The sequence below is a fragment of the Schistocerca gregaria genome, chromosome 3 (genome assembly GCF_023897955.1).
Source record: "Schistocerca gregaria isolate iqSchGreg1 chromosome 3, iqSchGreg1.2, whole genome shotgun sequence".
In the NCBI taxonomy this organism is placed as follows: Eukaryota; Metazoa; Arthropoda; class Insecta; order Orthoptera; family Acrididae; genus Schistocerca; species Schistocerca gregaria.
The window spans coordinates 393,033,542-393,060,370 of record NC_064922.1 but is presented as its reverse complement, the minus strand read 5'-3'; the positions used below and the strand labels follow the sequence as shown (position 1 = coordinate 393,060,370).

At 41.9% G+C, this 26,829-nt stretch overlaps 1 protein-coding gene across 1 annotated transcript in view; it reads left to right on the top strand.

Annotated features, from left to right (window-relative positions):
- LOC126354826 (monocarboxylate transporter 9-like) overlaps positions 1-26,829 on the top strand; it is a 92,218-nt gene that overhangs the window by 21,961 nt on the left and 43,428 nt on the right. The window contains exons 3-5 of the mRNA XM_050004769.1: positions 5,682-5,808; positions 13,684-13,824; positions 18,388-18,899. Of these exons, the coding sequence (XP_049860726.1) occupies positions 5,682-5,808; positions 13,684-13,824; positions 18,388-18,899 (780 nt within the window). The remainder of the gene's footprint in view (positions 1-5,681; positions 5,809-13,683; positions 13,825-18,387; positions 18,900-26,829) is intronic.

The following is a 26,829-nucleotide window of genomic DNA, read 5'->3' as shown; positions in this document are numbered from 1 at the left end:
TGCCTACAACAGCCCCCTCTAGTACCACGGAGGTTATTCGCTGATGCCTTAGCACATGTCATATGACCCTATGCCATCTTCTTATTTACGTTTCGCACACGTCCCTTTCTTTGCAGGTTCTGTGGAGAACTTCATTTCACACGTCTACCTAATTTTCAACATCCTTCTCTAGCTCCACATCCTATATGCTTCGATTTTCTTCTTTTCCGATTTCCACAAAGTCCATGCTTCACTACCGTACAATACATTTCCATATGTACAGTCTCAGAAATTGACTCCTCAAATTATTTCTTTTCTGCTTGACATTATCAATTTAGGGAGCGATCGAGATTAATGTCGAAACAGAAGTGCAGCTTCAAACAGCTAAGATCACATGTGTGCAGTATTTATTGCGATTACCGGTTTAGCAAAATACGTTGTCGTCATCAGGTCTGTAAAGCATAGATGAACATATTCAAGCACACTGAAATCAGATGTGAAGGGTCATAGTACAGTGTTACATAAACATCGACTAAACCATGGAATATAACATTATCCTTTGCGTACAATGTTTACTTGAGACTCTCAGTCTTCATTATGGTAACGTAAGTACGTGTAATCAGTGCAATATACAGGTTATTTTATGTAATAGTTATTGTTCTCCAGTTCATGAAGTATCGTTATCATATGACAGGTGTAATATGCATATGATGAAAATTCAGTGAAATGTGCTGCAGAAGGCATGTTATATTCCATGGTATAGTTCACGGTTATATAGAACTGTATTACGACCCCTTACATCTGATTGCGATATTCTTGAATATGTTGATCTATGATTTACAAATCTGACGATGCAAACGCAGTTTGCTGAAACTGTCATCACAATAAATGCTATACAACAGCGTTCTTGGCGGCTTGGAGTTGTACCTCTGTTTCTATTCAAATTATTTCTTATGTTTGATACTAGTAGAATTCTTTCAGCCATGAAAGCCTTCTTTGCCTGTTCTTGTATACTCTTTATGTTTTCCTAGCTTTGTGGGACACGTGATATTTTGTTTCCAAGCTAGCAGAATTTCTTAACTTCATCTACTTCCTTGCTACCAAATTTCATGTTAAGTTAATCGTTAATCTCATTTCTGACATTACTTATTATTTTCGTCTTTCTTTGGTTTACTGTGAGTCCATCCTCTGTACTTAGATTGTCCATTCCATTCAACACGCCCTTAATTCGTCTTCATGTTCACTGAAGATACCAGTGGCCATCAGCAAATATTTTCATTGATAACCTTCCACTCTGGATTTTAATCCTATTCCTGAAACTTTCTTTTATCACCGTCATTGCTTCTTGGACATTTCGAGCACTACATTCTTAGTCTGAAAACTTATTGCCTTCCTTGGTTATTGTACATATCGTATGTTACCAGTCTTTCCCTATGCCTTATTTATTTTTTTTATTAGAATTTCCAACATTTTGCAGCGTTTTGCATGGTTTAAGGCTTTATCCAAGCCAACAAATTGTATTAACGTGTGTTGATTTTTTTAAAGCCTAGTTTCCACTGTCAACTCAGAAATTCCTCTCTGGTGCCTTTACCTTTCCTAAAGCCAAATTATTCGTGATATAACTAGTCCTCAATTTCCTTCTCCATTAAGCTGTATATTATTCTTGTCAGCAGTTATGATACGTGGGATGTTAGCTGGTAGTCTCACACTTGCTTGCCCTTGCCGTCATCAGGGTAGTTTGGATGATATTTTTTGGGAAAGCCTGATGGTATCTCTCCCGTATTGTGTATTCCACATAACATGAGTAGCCGTTTGGTTGCCACATCCCCTAAATATTTAAGACATTTCGAAGCGATGCCTCTTCTACGTTATTTCATCACAAGTCTGTGAAAGTTACGTTGAACTCTGACTGTAATACTGGATCCCAATGTCTTACCTATTTACTGCCATTTCTTTTTGTATCAGGCCATGAGATGGTTCCTCCCTTTCGTAGAGGTCTTAAGTGTACTCTTTTTCCCTATCCGCTCTCTTCACAGTGTTTAACAGTGCATCACCGATTGTTAGAAAGGCTAAATTGCAAGAATGATACTTGTGGAAATCAGGGTTCCACATTAAAGTCTCTAGTTTTCAACTTATTACAAAGTATACACTGCTACAGAGAAAAATTATTTTATCTCGGTTTTAACTTTTCTTGCTGTTTAAATATCTATTTTCGCTGATTTTTAATGTTCACTGCTTGGACTTTGATTTAGGTGCAGCAAACGTCTTATAGTTACGATTTACAAATAATTCCCATTATCCCCTTTATCGTTTAGAAACTACTTTCATTGGCGTATAGAGGAAATGCCTGAAATTTTGCCTTAGAAATGACATTGTACTTTAACTTCCTTCTTTGATTCTGGATGCTTCTACCTTAGTAGAAGACGTACTTGCACTGCTACAGCATCCGTCATCTTAATCTGTTCCTTCATACCTAAAAAAAAAGCAAATAATCGTACTGGCACCGCATTTCCTCATTTCCAGGCTATTAGACAGTGTGTCCTTCAGATATAAGTCATCTTTGAGTATTTTCTATTTATTATACACAAACCTCTTCTCCAGAGCCTCACCTGTGTATTTATTTGACAAATATATATAGAACACACCTCCTCCTCCTCTATCTACATTCACCTATTCCACTCTCTGTCTGTCCACCTCATCCTCCTCACTTCCTACACCCACTCTCTCTGACCATATCTTTCTCCCTCCTCCCTCTGACGACATCCTCTTCCCCCTCTTTTCCCATCTCTGCCTCCCCCTTTTCCTTTTCCATCTGCGCATTATTGCTCTAACCTACTGCCTGCCTCATGCTTCTCTCCTTCTCCCCCCTCTCTTTCCTCTTCCCCCTGCTTTGTTTATCACCTCCTCTGTCCATTTCAACCTGTCCCAGTCACACTCATCAGCATGTGTAGCCCCTGCAATACTTTTCAATAAAGTAGGCTGATACTACTTCCACAACACACATTTCATGCAGGATAAGTTAGACACTAGGGGCTTGAAAATCATTTATTTTCCCCTGACATACAGGCCACCAAGCAAAGCATGTTGATAAAGCAGGCTGTTACTACTCTAACACAACACACCTGCCTTGTACGACAGCCTATATGTTATGGTATGGAAAACTGTTTCTTGCTCAAGATATGTAGGCTCTCCTACAACACACATTTCATGCAGGATAAGTTAGAAATTAGGGGCTTGAAAACCATTTATTTTCCCCTGACATACAACCACCATGCAAATCACGTTGATAACGCACGCTGTTACTACTCTAACACAACACACCTGTCTTGTATGACAGCCTACGTGTTACGGTCTGGAAAACTGTTTCTTGCCCAAGACATGTAGGCTCTCCTACAAAGCAGACTGATTTGGCAGAGCAAACCCAACATAAGATGTGTGTCATGCAGGGGAGGCTATATGATAGGGACTGAAAAAGAAACAATTTTTGTTTGTATCAACACTTGTATTGGAGAGAGGAAGTTATAAAGCCCACAGCGCTGATACTCGTGATACCTGTTGTTCCTGTGCCAAATTTAGACTTTGAAAGGACATCTCAAACATACACACATACTTACACCCTGCTTTACTTCTGTAATGGGTTTTTGCTGAAGTAGTTTAACCATACATATTTCTAATGTCTTTCTTTACAATACATCATAATTTAGTAACCTGAGGCTTCTCATCTACTAGGGATAGTGTTTCGATTCTATGGAGGCTGGATGTCTTGCTAGTATTCATTCCAGTCTGCTAGCAATATATTTCACAGTTCAATCCGTTTGAGACAAAGTGCGTGTTCAGTTGTGGATTAGCGGGTACTGGAAGAACAGGTAAGTTTTTTAAAAAAAAAAAATCCTGCTGCCCACCTAGAGTGACCTACTGTCAAGATTCCCAGAAGGGGATTTGAACCACTTACCTCTTATATATGAAGACTACTTCGTAATTACTACACCACATCTTTGGTGTAATACACAGAGATATAGAAATATGTACATCATCTCTTCAGTTTGCGATATATGGATGGTGGCAATACAATTTATTTCATTGTTTTCACAGTATGATATCAGAATAAACAACACTGACTTAATGCAGAACAGAGAATGTAATGGGAAATCATGAGTAAGAGATAAACATGCTGTAGTACAGTTCTGTAACTCTTTGTGATCGTTAACTGGAGATATGGCAACTAAATAATAAATTGAGAATGTGCTATAAACGTACATCGTACACCAATTTACGGTGTGTGGTGAACGGTGCTCCGTATATCACTGTCCCTGTCACCTTTCCTGTTCCAGTCGCGGACGGTCTGCGATACGAACAATTAGCGGTAAGACTCCTCGTGAGCAAGAATTTCTCTCATTTTACCTTCGGGATTTCTTCGCGAGAAATGGAGGAAGCAATATATTGCTCTTCTAGGAACGTAGTTTCGAAACTTTAATAGTAAACCACACCGTGTTGCAGAACACCTCTCTTTCAGCATTCCCCCATTAGAGTTGGTTGATCGTTTCTGTGACGCTATCGTGCTTACTAAATGAACCTGTAACAAAATGTGCTTTTCTTCTTTGGATCATTCCCATTTCCTCTATCAATCCCATGTTGCACAAATCTCAGACTGGCAAACTGTAAAGTATTGGTCGAAAGAGTGTTTTCTAAGCTACCTCCTTCGTGAGTGAATTACACTTCCTTAAGATACTTCCAATGAATATGTCTGGTATCTGCCTTACCTGAGAGTGGAGAACTTGTGTGAACCCAAAACAATGGTTTTTAAATTTTTTACTCCAAAACAAGAAGTTATACAAGGGAAGTAACTACAAAGGTGGATGTAGCACTTGTCTACATCAAACATTTATTTGCGCCATATCATATGACTTGAAATTTCCCATGCCGTGTTTAGTACAACACAAGTTGTGTGGAGCGATTAGTTTTATGCTATGATTCTATTTTAAATCACTTTGTACGCACAATTCCATGTATTTAATGTATGTGATCGTTTGCACGGATTCTTCTGGAATCATATAACTAAACAATAAAAGCGCTTTCTACCTATTTGTCCATAATACGTTAAATTTGTTGATGATGAGGTTACTCATTTCGGCACCTGTCATTTTGAAGGTTGTGTGAAAATTTAAAGAAGGATGCACAGTATGACGTTTCTCAATGAAACCGTTTTGGAATCAAGAGCTTAAGTTTTTCGCATTTCACCTGTCACTCGCGTGTCGAGCATCTAGATAAATGCTTTAATCCGTTTACTGATTTAACATCAGACCAAACCTTATTAGAATTTTCTGTCATAACGGTTTTACTTTCGGATTCGGTGAACGCTTCACAGGAGACTATCCTCAAGCTAATTTTGGTTTCATTCAATTTTTGTATGTCTATGAGGCTACAGCTACATTTTCAATGAAGCTCTTTTCACTCAGGTAGAAGCTATCCAACGCGGCTGCCAAAACTTCATAACTTTGCTTAGCATGCACCTGTCTACAGCGTATTATACAGAACTGTTGAACTTTGTCCTTGAGTACTCACCGGTTTCATGTTGGTCACTCAGATAATGTGAAATCCATTTATTATTGCAGTTGTTAAGCAGAAATGTAGCCAATGGCTGATGAGTTTAACGCCGGATAAGATGATATTCTCTAAATTGTATCGAGGATTTTCATTTGCAGGCGTTGATGATTATACCCATCCTGTCATTCCCGTTCGTCTTCGCGGACTACCTGCAGCAGCTCGGCGAGGGTGCCGAAGCGATGACCACCATTGTCAGCGTCTGGACCTGCGTCAGTTCATTCATAGGTATGCTGTGCTCTGCTGTGTAAATGCTAAGCAGTCGAGGGCGCCCACTTTGCAGCAGTCACCAGTTGCTGTACGAGGTGGGGCTCCTACTTTACTGCAATTACAGGCGCCCATCCATAACAGATTACAGCATTGACCCCATGGTGCAGAGTACACTGAGGTGACAAAAGTTATGGGGTAGCGATGTGTACACACACAGACGGCGATAATATCGCGAACACAAGGTAGAAAAGGGCAGTGCATTGGCGGGTCTGTCATTTGTACTCAGGTTATTCATGTGAAAAGGTTTCCGGCATGAATATGACCGCACGGCTTCCCGCCTGGCTAGCCGCGCGGTATAACGCGCTGCCTTCCGAGCGGGAAGGCTTGCCGGCCCCCGGCACGAATCCACCCTGGGTTCGGTGTGGGGCGGCGGTGCGGTGGGTGGACTGCTGTGACCTGTTGTGGGATTGTGAACCATTGAGGCTACGGCGGGACGAAGGTTATCCGTTCTTTCTAGGTCCCCGGTTCAATACACAGTACAATGGCCGCACGGCCGACTTTGAACGTTGAATGGTAGTTGAAGCTAGATGCAAGGGACATCGTTAGGGAATCCAGTATTCCGAGATCGACAGTTTCAAGAGTGTGCCGAGAATACCACACTTCAGGCGTTACTTCTCACCGCGGACAGCGCAGTGGCCTCTGGCCCTCATTTAACTACCGAGAGCAGTGACGTTTGCATAGAGTTGTCAGTGCTAACAGACAAGCAACACCGGGTGAAATAACCTCAGAAATCAATGTGGAACGCACAACGAACGTATTTGTTAGGACAGGACTGCGATATTTGGCGTTAGTGGGTTATGACAGCAGAATATCGACGTGAGTGCCTATACTAACAGCACGACATCGCTTGGAGTGCGTCTTCTGGTGTCGTGACCATATGGGTTGGACCATAGACGGGATTGGTCAGACGACTCCTGATTTCATTTGGTAAGAGCTGAGTGTGGTGCAGTCTCTATTAAGCCAAGTTGTTAAAAATGCACTGTGCAAGCTGGTGGCGGCTCCGTAATGGTGTGAACTGTGTATACAAGGTATGGACTGAGTGCTACGGTCCAGCTGAACGGATCATCGATTGGACATTGGTTATGTTTGGCTACTTGGAGACCAATTGCAGCCTTTCATGGAATTCATGTTCGAAACAACTATGCATCACGCCACTGGGCTACAACTGTCCGCGACTGGTTTGAAGAACATTCTGGATAATTCGAACGAATGATTTGGCCACCCACACTGCCCGACATGAATGCCACTGAACACTGATGCGACAAAATAGAGAGGTCAGTTCATGCACAAAATCCTTCACCGACAACACTTTCACAGTTATAAATGGCTGTACAGGTGTGGCTCAGTATTTCTGCAGAGGGCTTCAAACGATTTGTTGAGTCCATGCCACGTCGAGTTACTGCACTACGCCAGGAAAATGAACGTCCGATACTTAATTAGGAGGCATCCCATGACTTGTATTTTACTGTCTCCTAAAATTATGAGTATCAGAGTTCAGCCGTGGCCCGCCATCTTCAGTGACTCAATCCTCTGGTGAGGACCATGCGTGCATCTCGGACGACTAGGCAACTTCAAAATTCGTTGATCAGTTATTAACGACACCAGACCGGTATTCTTCATTCATTTGTGTGTAGGGCTTTTTGACTGCCTGGTCTCCGCTTCTCTATGCCTTCTACGACACCATTTAATGCCCGTTTCCTGTTATTGGTCAGATGCGATGTATCACTCCACCAAGCCGTTACAGTAGTTTTCGTGTGACACGGGTTGTGTGAGACCCATTGCGCCCGCAGAAGGATGCAGAATACTTTTCGGTGTCGTGTCTCCAGTGTGCTCGCGGTGTCTATCTGTCTAGCCCCTCACGCCCAAGCCGTTGCCTACCATGCTAACTGGCAACGCTGGGGTAAGTGCCACGTTGGGCCACTGTTTGTACTTCTGACTCTCTCTAGTGTTCCACATGGTGTAGTCGAGCGATGTTTGGGTTAAGAAAGTACAGAATTACAACTCAAACATTTATTAATTAAACACTACGCCTTGGGCAGATGGAGGGAATATTTTGAAGAGTTGCTCAATGTAGGTGAAAATACGATCAGCAATTTCGAGGTAGAATGGGATAGGAATGAGGATGGAAATAGGATCACATTTGAGGAAGGGGAGAAAATGGTCAATAGATTGCAGTGCAATAAAGCAGCTGGGGTGGACGAAATTAAGTCGGAACTCATCAAATACAGTGGAATGTCAGGTCTTAATTGGCTACACAGGATAATTGAAATGGCCTGGGAGTCGGGACAGGTTCCATCAGACTGGACAAAAGCAGTAATCACACCAATCTTTAAACATGGAAAGAGAAAAGATTGTAACAGCTACAGAGGTATCTCTTTAATCAGCGTTGTGGGTAAAATCTTCTCAGGTGTTGTTGAAAGGATAGTGCAATTATTAGTTGAGGACCAACTGGATGAAAATCTGTGTGGGTTTAGGCCTCTTAGAGGTTGTCAGGACCAGATCTTTAGCTTACGGCAAATAATGGAGAAGTGTTATGAGTGGAACAGGGAATTGTATCTATGGTTTATAGATCTAGTAAAGGCATATGACCGGGTCCCTAGGAGGAAGTCATTGTCTCTTCTACGAGATTATGGAATAGGAGGCAAACTTTTGCAAGCAATTAAAGGTCTTTACATGGATAGTCAGACAGCAGTTAGAGTTGACGGTAAATTGAGTTCATGGTTCAGAGTAGTTTCAGGGGTAAGACAAGGCTGCAACCTGTCTACACTGTTGTTCATATTATTTATGGATCATATGTTGAAAACAATAGACTGTCTGTGAACACAAAATAAGCAGTCTTGCGTATGCGGATGACTTAGTTGTGATGGCAGTTTGCAAAGTAATATTTCAGAGCTATATCAGAAATGTAAGGACTATGGTATGAAGATTAGCATCTCCAAAACGAAAGTAATCTCAGTGGGAAAGAAATATAAACGGATTGAGTGTCAAATAGGAGGAACAAAGTTAGAACAGGTGGACGGTTTCAAGTACTTAGGATGCATATTCTCACAGGATGGCAACATAGTGAAAGCACTGGAAGCGAGGTGTAGCAGAGCTAATGCAGTGAGCGCTCAGCTACGATCTACTCTCTTCTGCAAGAAGGCAGTCAGTACCAAGACTAAGTTATCTGTGTACCGTTCGATCTTTCGACCAACTTTGTTGTATGGGAGCGAAAGCTGGGTGGATTCAGGTTACCTTGTCAACAAGGTTGAGGTTACAGATATGAAAGTAGCTAGGATGATTGCAGGTACTAGTAGATGGGAACAATAGCACGAGGGTGTCCACAATGAGGAAACCAAAGAAACACTGGGAATTAACTCTACAGATTAGCAGTCAGGGCGAACAGGCTTAGATGGTAGGGTCATGTTACACGCATGGGAGAAGCAAGGTTACCCAAGAGACTCATGGGTTCAGCAGTAGAGGGTAGGAGGAGTCGGGGCAGACCAAGGAGAAGGTACCTGGATTCGGTTAAGAATGATTTTGAAGTAATAGGTTCAACATCAGAAGAGGCACCAATGTTAGCACTGAATAGGGGACCATGGAGGTATTTTATAAGGGGAGCTATGCTCCACACTGAACGCTGAAAGGCAGAATCAGTCTTAAATGATGATGATGATGATGACACTTACAATTTATTAGTAAACAATTTAAGGGAAAAGCCTAATTCCTACGGAATAGAGCAAGAGTATAATACATAAATACAGTCATATGAAGAGTATTACTGGCAGCTACTTATACAGAGGGTGCGTCCACAGATTACAAGACGTCAGTTCACATAATTTGCTGTTACATGTACAGTTCGATTTTAGAAATGGTTCAACAACTGAAACTGTTATATTCTCTTTTCTCTAGGGGACTCTGGACGGATTAAATAAAAGGTTGCGAACGCTAGGCGTCTTCTATAATTTAACTGAGGCGTTCGTTTGTGTTGATCGCAAAATATGGCTGCAGAAGTTGGACCATTATGGAAAAAGGAGAGTGGCTGAACTACTGGTCACCCCTTACTTTAAGGATAGACAGTAGATGGTCATCTGCCGGAGGACTGCGACTGGCTACCACGTACAACCCCCACGGGGCATAGTTAAGTGGGGGGGAGGATGGTAGGGTGACCAGGGGTCGGTGCTGGAGCTGTTACTGTTACTTATTTATATGTAAATGATATGCCTTCAGTATTATAGGTGATTCTAAAATATTTCTGTTTGTTGATGACATCAGCTTGGTAATGGAGGATGTTGTGTGCAATATTGACACAGTATTAAATAATGCAGTTCAAGACATAAATTCAAAGCCTGTAGAAAATAAATTGATATTTAATCACAGTAAAACTCAGTTTTTGCATTTGGTAACAAGGAATTCAACAATTCAACACAAACTTTTGTTTGATTATACAAAAGGGGCATGTAATTGGTGAGACTGACCAGTTCAAATTCCTGGGCTTCGAGGTAGCTGTCGTGGAAGGCCCATCTTTTTCGAAAACTAAATTCTACTTCTTTTACTGTTAGAAGAGTATTATCTTCCTGCCTGCCCGTCCCCAGATATGGATATTGTAGCCCAGTTCAATCGAAGTTAGCTTTTCAGAATACATTAATAAACCCACAAACTACACTCAGCACAGTAATTATTCTACACAAAAGAATATGCCTTAAAACAAAACTCTTTCAGAACAAGGCTCAACATGTAACAATCATTTCCATGAAACAACGGAAAATTACGCCCATTAAACCACTATCATGACCAGCCCCACTTATGTTCTGGAACCCCAAGGCAAAGTGGCAAATATAGAACTACTAATCACTACAATATCTGTCTTAAAATACATTACATGAAATCTTTACATCACACTCCCTGGCCACGACTGTGGTCCAGAGTATTAAATCAATTTAATACAGCAAGCACTTGGGTAAAACTTATGTTATTATCTCACTTCTTACAATAAGGCCGTACAAGATCAAATTCCAACACCCACAGTGGTAGCAACTTCATAAACTTCAGTTCTAGTGCTCAGCTAGCTATGTCAGCATCATCCACTGCCATACGGAAGGCGCTGTTATATGTGTAAGCCCAGAACAATTTTCCTTATTTAAGCCGGTACACACGAGTTCGGAAACAAAACCTCAGAAAAGCGAGTAAGAAATAAACAATCTCGAAGGACACAGTATAGATCAAACAAGCCACATTAGGTGACAGAAGAAACGTACCGCATGTGTTTAAACTCCTTGGAATGCCGTAAAACTAATCGAAAAGATTTTTCACTCCTTCAAGTTCAACTCACCCTAATACTCCAAGGTGTCGTAGCTAATTAGACAGCAATTGGTAGACTGCTGGGATCTAATTCGTATTCCAGCAGAAATACTATCCACCAGCGTGCCGCAGAAAACGTGGCCGAGAGTCAAACGACTACGACGCCTGATTTCCCGTTGCTGCGTCAACTAACCGGAGCCCGCAGTTTTCAAGTACAGTATTCCGACATGATCAGAACAGACTGCCTGCTCTGGCTGTCCGGGAGCCCTTCAACCAGTCGCTTACAGCTGGCGCCACCGCACGAAGTCGAAGAATCTCATGACAACTAGAATGTCAAGCCAAGCACCACACTAGATAAATTTATATCTGCTCACCAAACTGTCGCTATTGCTTCTCAATTTCATACATGTGTTTTTTCATGGCAGCTCTAACGAAAGCTACATTCTTAATCTCGATGGCACCTGTACTAATATGATAATCTACGTTAAATGTCCCACGTCATCCACAACGTGCACGCTTCAGCGAAGCGCAGCAGAATGACGTTTCTGGTATTGGTAACGGAGCTTCACATGTTACACTTCCCTATGCCACCTGTCTCCATGCACGCACGTAGCCAGTGTGCTACCAGGCGAAACTGTAATAAGTAACATCCAAAAACGTTTAAAGAGTATATTTTATGAAAAAGCGTTTAACGCAGCAATTAAGTCTTATTTAATTCTATAGAATTTTACTATACAATGTAGGGTTTAAGTAAGGACCAGCCCTGGTTTTGCAAGAGTAGCACTAATTACCTATGGCTGGACGATTTGCCTGGTGTAGCGGTAATAAATTATACTCGCAAACCTTATTCGTGAACCAGTCTGTCTATTGGTGAAAACCTGTCAGAGATCCCACAGTAGTTCCTGAAATTAGCCTTTACATACAGATAGAAAAACGCAGTGGGACACTTTAATTTACTAACATGCAAAGATGAATTCATAAAAGACAAACTGAAAGGAATATAAATCATTTTGACATTCTATATGATTTATTAATATTGATTTGAACAACTATATTTTTTAAAGAAATGAGCGGAAAGTTGAGATTAATGTCCATGCAAAGGTCAGTAATTCAGTACTAAATGTCAAATATGTAACAAAAATGTCGAGATGTTTGTTAGTAAAATGAAAAATGACGAAAGGAATGTATCAGAAAAAGGAGTCACCTATATTTAATTAAAATACAATATTTTCGAAAAATAATCAGCCTTAAAATGAAGGTTTTATATATTCTTATTGCTGAACACGATGGACTTCCACCTGGGTAGTTCCTCATGGCCGTCTGGACCCCGGCCTTCTTGCGACAGTACATTGCCGTGACCATCGCTGCCAGTAATCATGTACAGTAGCTATATCCCTGTCAAGACTTCCTTCAATATCACAGAGATACACCCAGCTTCTCGTAGTATTATTACACAACCTCGTTCAAACCCAATCAGGTGTTGCTAAAGGCGTCTTTATAGTCTTTACTAACAATTCACCACGTCAAATCTCAAAGATAAATAACGCTTACGCCTGTTACAGGGTGTATTTAGAGAAAACCTGATTTACATCCTTGTATTGGCGCTACAGTGCCGCTCTTATGCGACTCTCGCGAAATGTTTCAGATGTTGAAACATGCCTATCAACTATTGTTTATGTCTTACAACTCCTTCATGGTGATTCAGTTCTTTGTCCATCAGTGCATATTCGAAGCAGGCGCCGCCTGAGCTTCTGTTTCCTATGTTTAACAAGGGCATATTCCAATATCGGTTCGTAACAAATAATCTGTCTCACAAACTCATAGGTATTATAACACTTCATGGGGACGCCATACGAAATATACCCTTACGTAAGCATTGGGATATTGTCTTGACAGTATTACCCATATTCTTAAATAACACTTTGTACTTTTGCTAGTAAAATACGGCTCTGAGTACTCAGTGAGTCTCCTCTACAACAGATAAAGACTAAAAATAGAGTAATAGTTATGATAAGAAGCTGTTGGTATCAGAAATTATAGTTACTTTTGGATATTTACCAAACTATAAGTTAAGGAACCAGAGTGAGAGAGAGAGAGAGAGAGAGAGAGAGAGAGAGAGAGAGAGAGAGAGAGAGAGAGAGAGAGAGAGACAGAGAGAGAAAGAGGGAGAGGAAGAGAGAGAGAAATACGAAAGCAGTGTGAGTGCTCACTGATCTGACCTAACTCGCATTTACTCTAAATCCGTTTCCTGAAATGTCGCTTGCTTCACTGATGCGGCTTTCAGAGACAAAAATTTTAACGGATTGAGAAATGTCTTACATTAACCAGAGCATTAGGTTAAACCCTGCGTCATATCTGTAATAATCAATTGATTTCTATCAGGCACAAAAGACGACCTTTCATCGAACCGATGCCGTCACCTCATTTCAGGTAAACCACACCACAATGATATTATGTGTCTTTAGGGTTGGTTGCTTCCACCCAAGAAAGGCATTTTGATTTGGCAGATCCGTAATCTCTAATCGAAGAATATTTTGCCTCTGTGTGTTTCAGGACTCTTATGCAACACACTCTTCAGGAGGTTTTCCTTCAGACAGATTGCAATGATGGGCGGCCTGCTATACGGATTAGGAAACGGGTGTATTGCACTTGGGACGTCTCTCGTGCATTTCTTACTTTGCTCTGTTATCATGGGTAAGTACAATGATTGCCCCAGTAACTGTCTGTATTACATTGCACTTGAATATATTAAAAATGGTAGAACTTTGTGATTATGAGACACTGATGGCATGTAACGGAATGCGTGTGTGACACACTCACGCGTACTTTAATAGTTGATTGTTTAAATGTCTTGACACTGGCTGAGGTTTCAGTTGTTTTCTGTATTTGTTGGGCTATTGCAAAATTTCGGTTTTAGGCTATTTTCAAGGATGCTAATAAACAGAAGCTATACGAACTCACTGCCTCAGTAGTAGGTTAAAAGTTAAATACAGTATAAAATCAAATCCTTAAATATGCTGGGACTAATTAAAACTCACCGTACAAAACTTCAGCAGTGGCACGTTTTGCCATACTGCTGTATGCGCATGTTGTATACCAGCCTGTTGCGCTACACATATTTATTATTAATGTTACATGACGGTATAGTTTAGGGTTGGGACATTCGTTATACTTAACGGCCATGAAAAGCGAGCGCTTAAATCGTGAAAGCCCCCGTATTCACCTTCACAGAATAGGTCTCAGCCGGCCGGTGTGGCCGAGCGGTTCTAGGCGCTTCAGTCTGGAAACACGTGACCGCTACGGTCGCAGGTTCGAATCCTGCCTCGGGCATGGGTGTGTGTGATGTCCTTAGGTTAGTTAGGTTTAAGTAGTTCTAAGTTCTATGAGACTGATAACCTCAGATATTAAGTCCCATAGTGCTCAGAGCCATTTGAACCATTTTTGATAGGTCTAAGAAACTCCACAACTTGTTGGAGGGATTCAGAAGGCCATATAATCACACGGTTTTCTCATGTAGAAGGTGAACGGGGACCATATGCTGTAAGTTGAGCGCTGTGTTTAGAACTGAATGAATTTAGACTAAGCCCCAATTCATGAAGCTAAGTACTGTTACATGAATGTTCATGATCCAATTATCAGTTTGTAAATGCCACCTGACTGCGAAGTAAGCAAAAGAACTAATCACAATAGCACATACAGAAAATCCACCCAACGTCAAACAGACATGTGTAGCTTGTGTAACTGAACATCCAAGAGTGTGCAATCACTTATAAATGCCTCTCAGAATTGTAGACAGTAAATGTGGTTAGCTTGTAGCTAAGCACGGTGCAATGGGCTGATTCCCCTTGAATGTAATCACAATATTCTTATCTGCAAATAAACCGGAATGATGTAGCACTGAAAATAAATATCTCACCAAAGTAATTGAACACGGTACTGATGTAGCTCAGGGAGAAATCTGAGCGTGCTGTTGCAAAATCTAGATGCCTCATATTATCCTCTGCGCAATTACATGTTAACGTCAAAATACATTCTATAAAAATCTACCACAGCAAATTTCCGTCCCGGCGTCATCGACGAAACTCTCCTTGATCTGACCTGAAAATTATACATGCAGAGGGTGGGATATTTATTAGTAATTCATGGGAGAAAGTGTGCATGACTGAACTACTTCATTATATGAAACGTAGATAATCAGTAAATTAATACAAGAGGATATTGGCAACACGTGTATCCAACAGTGTGTCGCGTAACACGTGCTTCAAGATTACTCACGAAAATTACGGAAATGACTGAAGAGAGCATACACGAGAACCACTAATCAGAAAACTCAAAATAATCAAACAGTTCATATGCACCACTTGGGCTTTGCAGTACGTGTATGTGAACGTGAACAGGATTTCTGGCAATCAAAGAAATACGAGTTTTCTATATACTAATCTACCTGTGGACGTCTGAAATACCACGAGTCTAAATACTAGACCGCACTCGCAATTAATCACCACTGCAACAAACGAACTGATAGCAATTAAGAGTGCAAGTACCAAAATCTCCCGGCTGAAATATATTACACGTCGCATACTAACAATCACTGCAAATAACGGAGACTAAGTAGTTAACTGTGCTCGCAGTTCATTACCATTGCAACGCACGAACTGATAGCATTAAATGTATAAATACAAAATATCCTGACGTTAGCGTCAGATTTACCACAATTCTGCCGAGCGTCACCCTGGATGTGTCACACAATGAAAAAGTCGCCCGAGACCCTCTTGCCACATTTCACCCCTTCTTGTGACGCCTACGTGATTGAGGTCATAACCACGGCGCTCATGGTTAAATACCGCCGTTTACTTATGAGTCGTCGACGAAAACATGCCAGATTCACCGCCGCTCAAAATCGTCAACTGAATGTCCCAGGGAGTGCTCGTAAAAGGCATCAATAAAATCATTCCTTACCCTGGGACGTTCGTTCCCACGCATTTCGCAGTCAAAAACAACAGTTCACAATCCGATGAGCAACATGACGATATTCTTGACAACCTTTGATACAATTTACATCTCCTTGATGATTAGACCCTTCTCTAAAGGCATTATGGGGCAGTAAACCCACTGAACGTTATCTCATCCCTTTGGAATGTAGCGTGAGTGCACATTTTGCTCTCATGTACAAGTTGGAACCACTAGGGACCGTACAAAACCATTCGTCGAAATTTGAGCGTTAGGTGAAGCAGCAAATGGTACCTATACCTTTTCAGCGCCATTTGGTCTGCGTATACCTGTGGCGAGATCACAGGAAGAGATGAAGGAGGGTGCGACTTGGGCACAAGAGTGAATAAAATGGCGAGGAGTACCACTAATAAGAGCCTCCAGTTGACCAAAAGCCCCGGTGACAAACGCTCACCTTTGTTGACAATTTTAGAAGTGAACCTGTAAAGGGACAACCTGTGAGATAGCGTAGGTGCCTGCAGGCAACACCACTAGAATGCGCTGGTGCAGACAGGCAGTCCCCAGACGCCCTTCCAGTTCCAGTTGTACTCCAACAGTATCCATCCCAGCAATTCGCATTCGGTATCTCTCTCCTAAGTAACAGCATTGTTCGATTCACACTGTAATTATTACAGTATGTGTGTAAATTTAGTATCAGTTTCGGGAAGGTGAAACACTACACACATCAAAAGAAATTTTGCATCACCTCGTTTCCGAGAGTTCCGGAACCTGTAAAGAAAATTGGAATAGATATCAACATAAACATCATATTGCTCATGAAAAACACTCATTGCACGTTGTAGCACCATACAGTGAGACCTTCACAGATTGTGGTCCAGATTGCTGTACACACCGGTACCTCTAATACCCAGTAGCACGTCCTCTTTCATTGATGCATGCCTGTATTCGTCGTGGCATACTCTCCACGAGTTCATCAAGGCACTGTTGGTCCAGATTGTCCCACTTCTCAACACCGATTCGGCGTAGGTCCCTCATAGTCGTTGGTAGGCCACGCCGTCCATGTACAGCCATGTTCAATCTATTCCAGGCATGTTCGATAGGGTTCATGTCCGGAGAACATGCTCGCTACTCTAGTCGAGCGATGCCGTTATCCTGAAGGAACTCATTCACAAGATGTGCACGATGGGCTCGCGAATTGTCCATGAAGACGAATGCCTCGCCAACATGCTGCCGATGTGGTTGCATTACCGGTCGGAGGATGGCACTCACGAATCGTACAGCCGTTACGACGCCTTCCATGACCACCAGCGCCCTCCGTCGGCCCCACATAATGCCACCCAGATACCTTGCTGTGCTCGATGGACAGTGTGTCTAAGGCGTTCAGCCTGATCGGGTTGCCTCCAGACACGTCTCCAACGATTTCCGATTGAAGGCATATGCGACACTCATCGGTGAAGAGAACGTGATGCCAATCCTCGGTCCAATTGGCTTGTTGTCGGGTCCATCTGTACCGCGCTGCATGGTTTCGTGGTTGCAAAGATGGACCTCGCCATGCACGTCGGGAGTGAAGTTGCGCATCACGCAACCTTTTGCCGACAGTTTGAGTCGTAACAAGACGTCCTGTGACTGCGCGAAAAGCATTATGCAACGCGGTGGTGTTGCTGTCAGCGTTCCCCAGAGCCATACTCCACAGGTAGCGGTCATCCACTGCACTAGTAGCCCTTGGGCAGCCTGAGCGAGGCATGTCATCGACAGTTCCTGTCTCTCTGTATCTCCTCCATGTCTGAACAACATCGACTTGGTTCACTACGAGACGCCTGGGCACTTTCCTTATTGAGAATCCTTTCTGGCACAATCAGGACGCGCTCGATCTGCGGTACTGACGGTCTAGGCGTGGTTGAACTGCAGACAACACGAGCCGCGTACCTCTTTCCTGATGGTGTGCCTGGAACTGATCGGCTGTCGGACCCCCTCCGTTTAATAGGCGCTGCTCATGCATGGTTCTTTACATCTTTTGGCAGCTTTAGTGACATCTCTGAACAAAGGGACTGTGTCTGTGATACAGTATCCACAGTCAACGTCTATCTTCAGGAATTCACGGAACCGGGATGATGCAAAACTTTTTTTGACGTGTGTTTTATTGTTTTCGTTCTGACTGTGACTCGTTTCTGATCTCTTTCATACTTTTTGATGTATGAGGATAGAGGTGTTTCCACAGGAAGCGTTATTTCAAGGGGCTGCCAACGGGGCACTATTTTGTACAATGTATTCGTTCAGTAGAAATAATCATGTATCGTTCTTTTGCAGGTGCTGGTTCTGGACTCATCGCACCAGCGATTTTTACCTCGATCAATTCATATTTCGACCGCAAAAGGACTTTTGTCATGGGCTTCGTACAGTTTGCAATAGGCGTGGGAGGAGTTGGAGTGCCCGTAATGACACAAAAACTAGTTGCTGCTCTCGGCTTCAGAACCACTCAGTTTATAATCAGCGCGCTTGTTCTGTTGATTATACCCGCAGCTCTCCCTATGAAACCATTAAGATATGAGGAGAATGACGGGGGTGCCGACACCCATAGTAAGTCGGCAGACCAGGAATCCGGACCTCACGTTGGCGGGGAAGAAAGGAAGGGAGTTACTGGAAAGATGGTGGGAGTGGATTATGTGAATGAGGAAGCCAATCGAGACAGTGGGGAGCAGAAAGAGGCTTCCAAGGGCTCTATTAATCTGGACGACGAGGAGAGGATGCCTGCGGATGACCTGGTGACGCAGCGAGAAGAAGAAAAACGGGATCTTATCGAGAAAAGCAACAATTCTAAGGTGAGTACAATGACCTTGCCACTCACAGTTTCTGTATTTCTTTATTTATTTGAAGTTTAAATACCACAAACAGAGCATAGTACTAAAGCTGTAAGTAGTTACTACTTACGAAATCCTTAGTCCTAAGACTTAGCAGAATCGTAAAGAAATCAATAGCGCCAAGCGGACTGGTAAAGGATTTTGAAGTTGTACAGTTCACTGTGAAATGCAATAAAAATTTTATTGAATATTCCCGCAAAATATTTAAACATAAAGTAATGCATATATATACGGCCAAACTTTCAGGAAACATTCCTCAGACACAAATAAAGAAAAGATGTTATTTCCATGTTAGAGCTCATTTTAGTTTCGTCCACCTACGCTCATTGGAGCACGTTATCATGATTTCATACGGGATACTCAACCTGTGCTTCTAGAACATGTGCCTTTACAAGTATGACGCAACATGTGATTCATGCACGATGGAGCTGCTGCACATTTCAGTCGCAGTGTTCGTACGCTTCTCAACAACAGATTCGGTGACCGATGGATTGGTAGAGGCGGACCAATTCCATGGCTTCCACGCTCTCCTGAACTCAACCCTCTTGACTTTCATTTATGGGGGCATTTGAAAGCTCTTGTCTACGCAACCCCGGTACCAAATGTAGAGACTCTTAGTGCTCGCATTGTGGACGTCTGTGATACAATACGCCATTCTCCAGGGCTGCATCAGGGATTCCATGCGACGGAGGGTGGATGCATGTATCCTCGCTAACGGAGGACATTTTGAACATTTCCTGTAACAAAGTGTTTGAAGTCACGCAGGTACGTTCTGTTGCTGTGTGTTTCCATTCCATGTTTAATGTGATTTAAATATAAGTAATAAAATGAGCTCTAACATTGAAAGTAAGCGTTTCCGCACACATGTCCACATAACATATTTTCTTTCTTTGTGTGTGAGGAATGTTTCCTGAAAGTTCGGCCGTACCTTTTTGTAACACCCTATATATATCAGCCAACCAGAAAAGTATATATGCATTACTTTATGTTTAAATAAGAAAATCGCAATCATTTTCAGGCCCTGTTCAACACCTTTTGTAGATAGCTAATGCATGATCTAAGCATAATGCATTCGTAGTCAGTGTAATCTTCGAAGAGAACATATATGCTAGAATGGAGTGTAAACAGAAAACTAGTGCAAGTGTAACATTGTTTTCTTTCTGCTACTCACATATAAATGAAACAAGTAGGAAGTAGTAAAACTATGGTGTTAAATAATTCTGTAAGTCTGGGTCAAGTTTTTGAGGCTGACAAGAATGGAACAGTTTGTGGCAGTATGTATCATAATTTATAAGGACAATTCAAACAACTATAAACACTGTAAAACTAGCTACTGATAGTACATATCACTTCTTGACAACTGCAAAGGAACAGAGACATTATTGGACAGGAATAATCACGGGCACGACGTGAAACACTGTACGCGCGTGATAGCTGTTCAGTCGTATACTCGTTATAAAAAATGGTACAGATTTCACCACATGGGAAAGCGGGATAACAGACATAAATATCGTTCATGTGTGACTCAACTCAGAATTGCACATTGTACACCTGTTATGCAGGCTGCCTACCAATTTGTTGAGGAGTCGTTGTGGGATATTGACCCACTTCTCTCTCTTGCTCGGTTCGGGGAGGTGGTGTTCGTCTGCGAAGAACGTCCCAGGCCTGCTCTATATGTTTAAAGTCCGTAGAGTAAGCAGGCCAATCCATATGTTCGATAGTTTCACTTTCCGATGTGTCCGACACTTCAGCGGTCCCGTGTGAGCGGACAGTGTCGTCCACAAACAGGAAGTCGGGACTTACAGCACCCCTAAACCGACGAACATAATCCGGGACAATGTCCCCCTGCAATACCGCTGTGTTGTAACGGTACCTCTATCAAAGACACACAACGGTGTTCGGCCGTCGTGGATAAGGCACGCCATCACCAAAACGCCAAGTCCATATCGTTAACGTTCATGGGCATTCTGTGGTGTGTAAGGTGTTCCTCTCTTTTGCCACACTAATTGTTGGCCACAATCAATTGCCACAGTGAAGCAGTATTCGTCGGAGAACATCACTCTGAACCACTGTTGCTGACCCCATCAAACTTGCTCGTTACACCAACGAACCTTTCGTTGATTATGGTGTCGTTGAAGTGAGATGCATTTAAGAGGCTTTCGAGCATACACACCTGCCTGATTTAATTGCCACGAGACGGCTACGGTAACTGTAGCAAAGTCTGCACCTATCTGTTCCGCTAGGGCTACGTATCGATCCTCCTGCGCTGTGGTGTTCCGTGAACGGCCACCTTCAGCGGCCGTTTTTAATCGCGAGATCACACTTTTGAAAGCAGCTATTAATCTGGCCGCACTAGTGACACTTCGATCGGCTACGAGCCACGCAACTGCTCATCCATGTCCTTAAGCAAGCAAATGATGTCTTGTAGACATGTTGCCGTACCACACGAAAAGCTGCACTTGTCGGTTTCACAACAACTTTCGGCAAACACCGTACTGCATGAACTGTCGACCGCATACAGAGCGTTCATGCACAGGCTTCGCTGCAGTTAACACGTCACGACCTCTACATTTCCTTTTGTTATAATTAGCCGGCTGTTCCGTAGCAATTGGGAGTTGTTTCTTATCATTTCTCCTAGAACATTATTCATATCTTAAATCACTTCGTTAGTAATTCTTCGTTTGCTAGTCGAAGTAATTAACCGTCAATACATTATTCTTATAACCTCTCAACATATATAATGAATTCATCCTTAAACAGTCGTAAGTCAGGAATCACATTTCACCTCAAATTTTTGTTTATATCGACCGTTTTAGGTATAAAACAAGCGACAAGTAAACATATAAGCAGCAATAAATAAACGAACAACGAATAAATGAACGAACAGCCTGCATTTCAACTTTAGAATCCTGTATTTTATCACTTAATTCTCGACTGGTTTCATTAAGATGTTCCTGTAACCTATCTGTAGATTTTGTTAGCTCCCATTTAAGTTCCTCTTTTAATCTAGCCGTAGATTCTTCGTTAGATTGTTTTAATTCCTCTTTTAATCTACCAGTAGATTCTTCGTTAGATTGTTTTAATTCAGCTAAGAAATCCCCGTTAGATTGTTTTAATTTAGCGATCGCCCTAAAAAGGGATCTCATGCTCCTATCGGACACATATTGCTCTTCGTCTGACATTTCACTTCCCGACATTATTGTAAAATATTAACTAGTTACACACGAGACTTGTAATCAACAATCCTATTAAAAGCACACTCCCTATGTACAACACACCACTTCCAACTTAAAACAGACTTACCGGACACTAATATTGCAGTTTGTAGTTCTCGGTGATCAGTGTGCTGCTATGGGCTGCAGAAGTAACAGCCGTCGATGCAGCCGCTGAGATGCTGCGACCCCGCTTCCGCAACCGGCAGGACGCTGAGTCGAACACCGGAGACGTCACTGGCTGCAACCACAGCCGGCCGCACCGTAGACAGGCGAAGCCCTCAGCAACACTTCTAATAACAGCCGAAGGAACGCCCCCCCAGATGACGTACTAGGCCTGTTAGTTTAGGGAGAAAAAGGTTGTCGGGGTTTGCAGCGTTCAGCTGCTACCCAACAGATGCGCCTTCTCGTGGAATAACTGCGTGACCGTACTGCTTGGCTGCGCTCCGTCAGATGCCCACATCCGCGAAGTCGCCGCTGGCTGGTGAAGGCTCCATGAAGACTCGCGTTGACTTTCGAAGGACTCTTGATATTTTGTTTTGTACCTGTGTGCCTTAGTTGCACACAAGTCCTGTTTATAAGATCACCACGGTGTAGTTCTGTATAAATGATTTTCTTTTGACATATGACCATGTGCAGACTTCGTCACCAACGTCATTTACAAAACACTTCAGAATTATTTAAACTCTTTATATAAGTGGTCGCTGAATGGTTCTTGAACGAAACTAATTAAAACATCATCATTTGAGTCGTATGCGCCGAATTACGTCACTCAGTCCAATTGGTTCGTGCAAACTTTTTCCAATTTAGATATCATTTGTTTTTTCTCAGACATTATATTAACGGAAAAATCTGCTTTGATAAATATTAAAACCACATTAAATAAACTTTAAGACTCAAACTCGCGATGAACGTTGTCAAAATTAATAATCTTGTCAAATAAATCAATAATTCTTCATAAATAAATTCTCGGAACACGTATTTAAATTTTTGTAGTATACACTAGTTTATTATCTTCGTATATACTACATATAGACGTGAACCTGAGCCTTGACAAAATAGGACTGAACATTTACAACATGATTAAACTTCCTATGACGTCATTGTTGTAGAAACATTTCAAATTCTTATTTTTTCAGTTTTTAGAAGCACGACGCAACAACTCGGTTTCAGGAACTTCTGTAGCTGTTTGGCTGTCGACCCGCGACGTATAGTGGCCAGCAATTTTCTCTCTGGTCCGGCAGCGAAGATGCTGTCTCCGTTCGTTGCACCGCCCTCTCCGTACATGAAACATAAAAATAAATACAAAACTTTAGATAATTCACAACAATTATAAATATTACAAAATACCTAAACAAAACACTAAATTAAACTAACATTCACCTGCAAACTGGGCTGACACTGGTGGATGGGTGACGCTTCAATTTCAAGTCCCACTACACGCTTAACACTAGAGAAGTCACTTTGTTGTTAAGTGTGTTAACATAAATGAACAGAAAAGTAGAATACAGACCTCAATTAACAACGATCAATATTAGACTTCTTTCACGTTAGTCGTCCCACAGACCAAGACAGCATAGTCACTGAGATACCGCACACTTTTGCACCGTGTCTGTATCGAATGTTTGTACTGCCATGTAGACCGCGGCAAACATCTTCACTCACTCTGCACTAGCGGTTTTTTGATAGGAAACGGAAGCCGCTTATCTTACTCAAATCTAAGAAATATGGAAAGAGAATTGGCTAATCCGTTGACTTTCACAGTGTGGACATTTTGTGTTAATATTATTGCTGCGAGGATATCTGACTTTGTATATCTCTACACATATCCGTTCTGTAGTAAAGTGAATCGAAAATATATTAGTACAACGCACCTCTGATTACTGTAGTTTATGAAAAATAACAATCACTTTAATAATTAATTGTTGCAGAATAGGAACATGGGTTGTCTGTAGAACGAACGACCGGTTGACGCTATCCTCAAGGAGAATAAATCAGAGTTCCAGAGAAACGCAAGAAACGTGAGGCAATATGGATCTTACGACTTGGCTGGGAAGATGGATTGAAGAAAAAGCATTTGACTATGTTAACTGGAACATACTCTTTGGAATTCTGAAATTATCAGGGATTAAATAAAGGGTGTGAATGATTATTTATGACTTGTGCTGAAACCCGAAGCGCTTATAAGAGTTGAAGGACATGAAAGAGAAGACTTAGTTGAAACGGCAGTGACACGGTTTTGTAGCCTGTGCCCTATGTTATTAATTGCCTACATTGAACTGTTTGTGAAGGGAACTAAAGACAAATTTGGAACAAGTGTTAATATTTCAGGCAGAATAAATAAAGTTTTTTTGTTTCAGTAAGGGTCCAGAGCTTCTACAATTTTTGAAGGATTTCAATTTGTTTTCAGTATTTTATCATGCGATTGCAATTTCGGCATTAAGCCATATTAAAGCATGAGATTTTCCGAATGTACTGTATTACCGATATTCCAGACAAGTCGTTGGAGCATACTTGTAGATACGTACTTGATATTAACCTTGAGAACGAGGGGCGAATCGCGAGTCGAATATACATTTAAATGTGATGAATAACGCAACCAGCCACACTAGGTTAAATAGTTTACAAGACTTTTGTTTTAACTAAAATATTCTTGTACAGTGCCGGAGCTGAAGCTGCTTTTGAAAACACTGAGTTAGCTGGAAACTTTAGCCATCTGAAGATGGGTCTGAATGCCCGAAACTTTTTATGGCTCTAAAATAAAAGCATTTGTGGTTGGTAGACGACATTCGTTAACGGCCGCGGAGTTCACAAGATCTAGCATGGATAAAATGACCATTACATTTAGATGTTGGTAAGCCATTTCTGAAAGTTCTTGGGTAGAGCGTTGCCATATATGGAAGTGAAATTTGGACGATAAACAGTGCAGACAAGAAGGTGTATAAACTTTTTAAACGAAATATTACAGAATACTGCTGAAGATTAGATGGATAGGTAGAATAATCACTGAAGACGGCATTGATGACACAACCTGACGCAATGAAATGATTGTTGGATAGGACAGATCCTGAGGCATCAAGAATTGTTAATTTGGTAGAGGAGACACGTCGGGGGACAGAGAATGATTTTACTAGGCGGTCAAGGTTCGAGTGTACCAAGAAGGTTCAAATGGATGTAGGTCCCAGAAAGTGTGTTGAGATGAACCGGCTTGTACAGTGCTAGCTAGCATGGTGAGTTCCATCAAACAAGTCCTCGGACTGAGGACCACAACAGCACCAACAAGAAACCGAGTGAGATGAGTCAGTAGTCAGCAGAAATGACTCACGTTCGGGAGGAGTATGACTCAAAGCCCTGTCTGGGCACTATCTGTATATTTCACTGATCGATCAGGGGGAGTGCTGGAATGATTCCTTTCAAATGGAAGCGTTCTATTTCATTCACTGCAATGGCCTTATTCCAGGTTGTGCTCTGTTTCTAATGACCTCTTGGTCGACGGCTCGATTAATTTTTTGAGTATCGTTCCTTCTTTGATCAACAAGAAATAGCCATGGCAGGCTACATACTGGTGAAGAAAACTGAATAAAAATGTAATACATCTGCTGAAAAATACAATTTCAACTTACTTTCCTAAAAGCCTAAGTACCGACTTTAAGGATTTCAATAAGATTTTTTCACATTTTTGGTTCACTGGCTTCTAAGAGGCAATATTTTTGCAACCCACTTTAAAATATTGATAACGGAAACGAACGTTTTTAGAACTATCGGCGGATTCTACAGGCATAATAGGGGGACATTATGCAGTTGGGGATGTTAACCACAGACTCATTGTAATTTATTGAACGATTTTTTCCCGATCCATTTCTTTTTGAGGATTATGCAGATACTCACACAGGCAACATCAGTAACCTCTGCAATACCCTACAGTAAATCGAGACTGGCACAAATCTCTTTCAGACGCCTCTTTCATAATTTGCCCACAAAAAGTCTATTAGACAAGACAACAGTTACCAAATCCTGATGAAAGTTGTTTCTTCTGAACAATCCATTCTCTAAGGCGGAGGAGTTCGTGAACAGATGTCAAAGTTGGCCACACGCTCAGAGTACAAGCGTGGCTAAATTGTCGTTATAATGATAAAGACCAAATAAAATAAACAAAAAAGAAAGAAAAATAAGAATACGTGTGGCGGACACGGGAATGAAGCGTTGGCGTCATGGGCCAAGTCATAGTGCAGGTGGTTTCGCGTTGCCTTGCTCTGCTTATTACGAAGTGTCAAATGTGGATGACTGATGAGTGCTCGTGTATTGTGGGGTAGCGCTTGCGGTGTTATGACTGAAGCAATAGGGGTGAATTAAGCCAGGTGTTACCGCATAGTCTCCTCTCTTGAATGCCACCAAGGGAGACACAGAGGTTAACCTGTCAATCAGATACGCCGATCGCCATTAACAATGTACTTGAGACACTTCGCAGGGTGTTGGAATTTAATGCAGAGCACAGGCGCAAAGTCAGGTGATGTGGAACCTTTCCTCCACTTCCTGGCCAAATACTGGCGGACAATATCTCTTCCACCACCACGATCGAACTGATTACCTCCGAAGTCTAGTGAGCTCGGTAATGGAGGTGGTTTGAATAGAAGTAATTGACAAACTACAAACCCGTAAATGACAAGCAGTAGCCATTT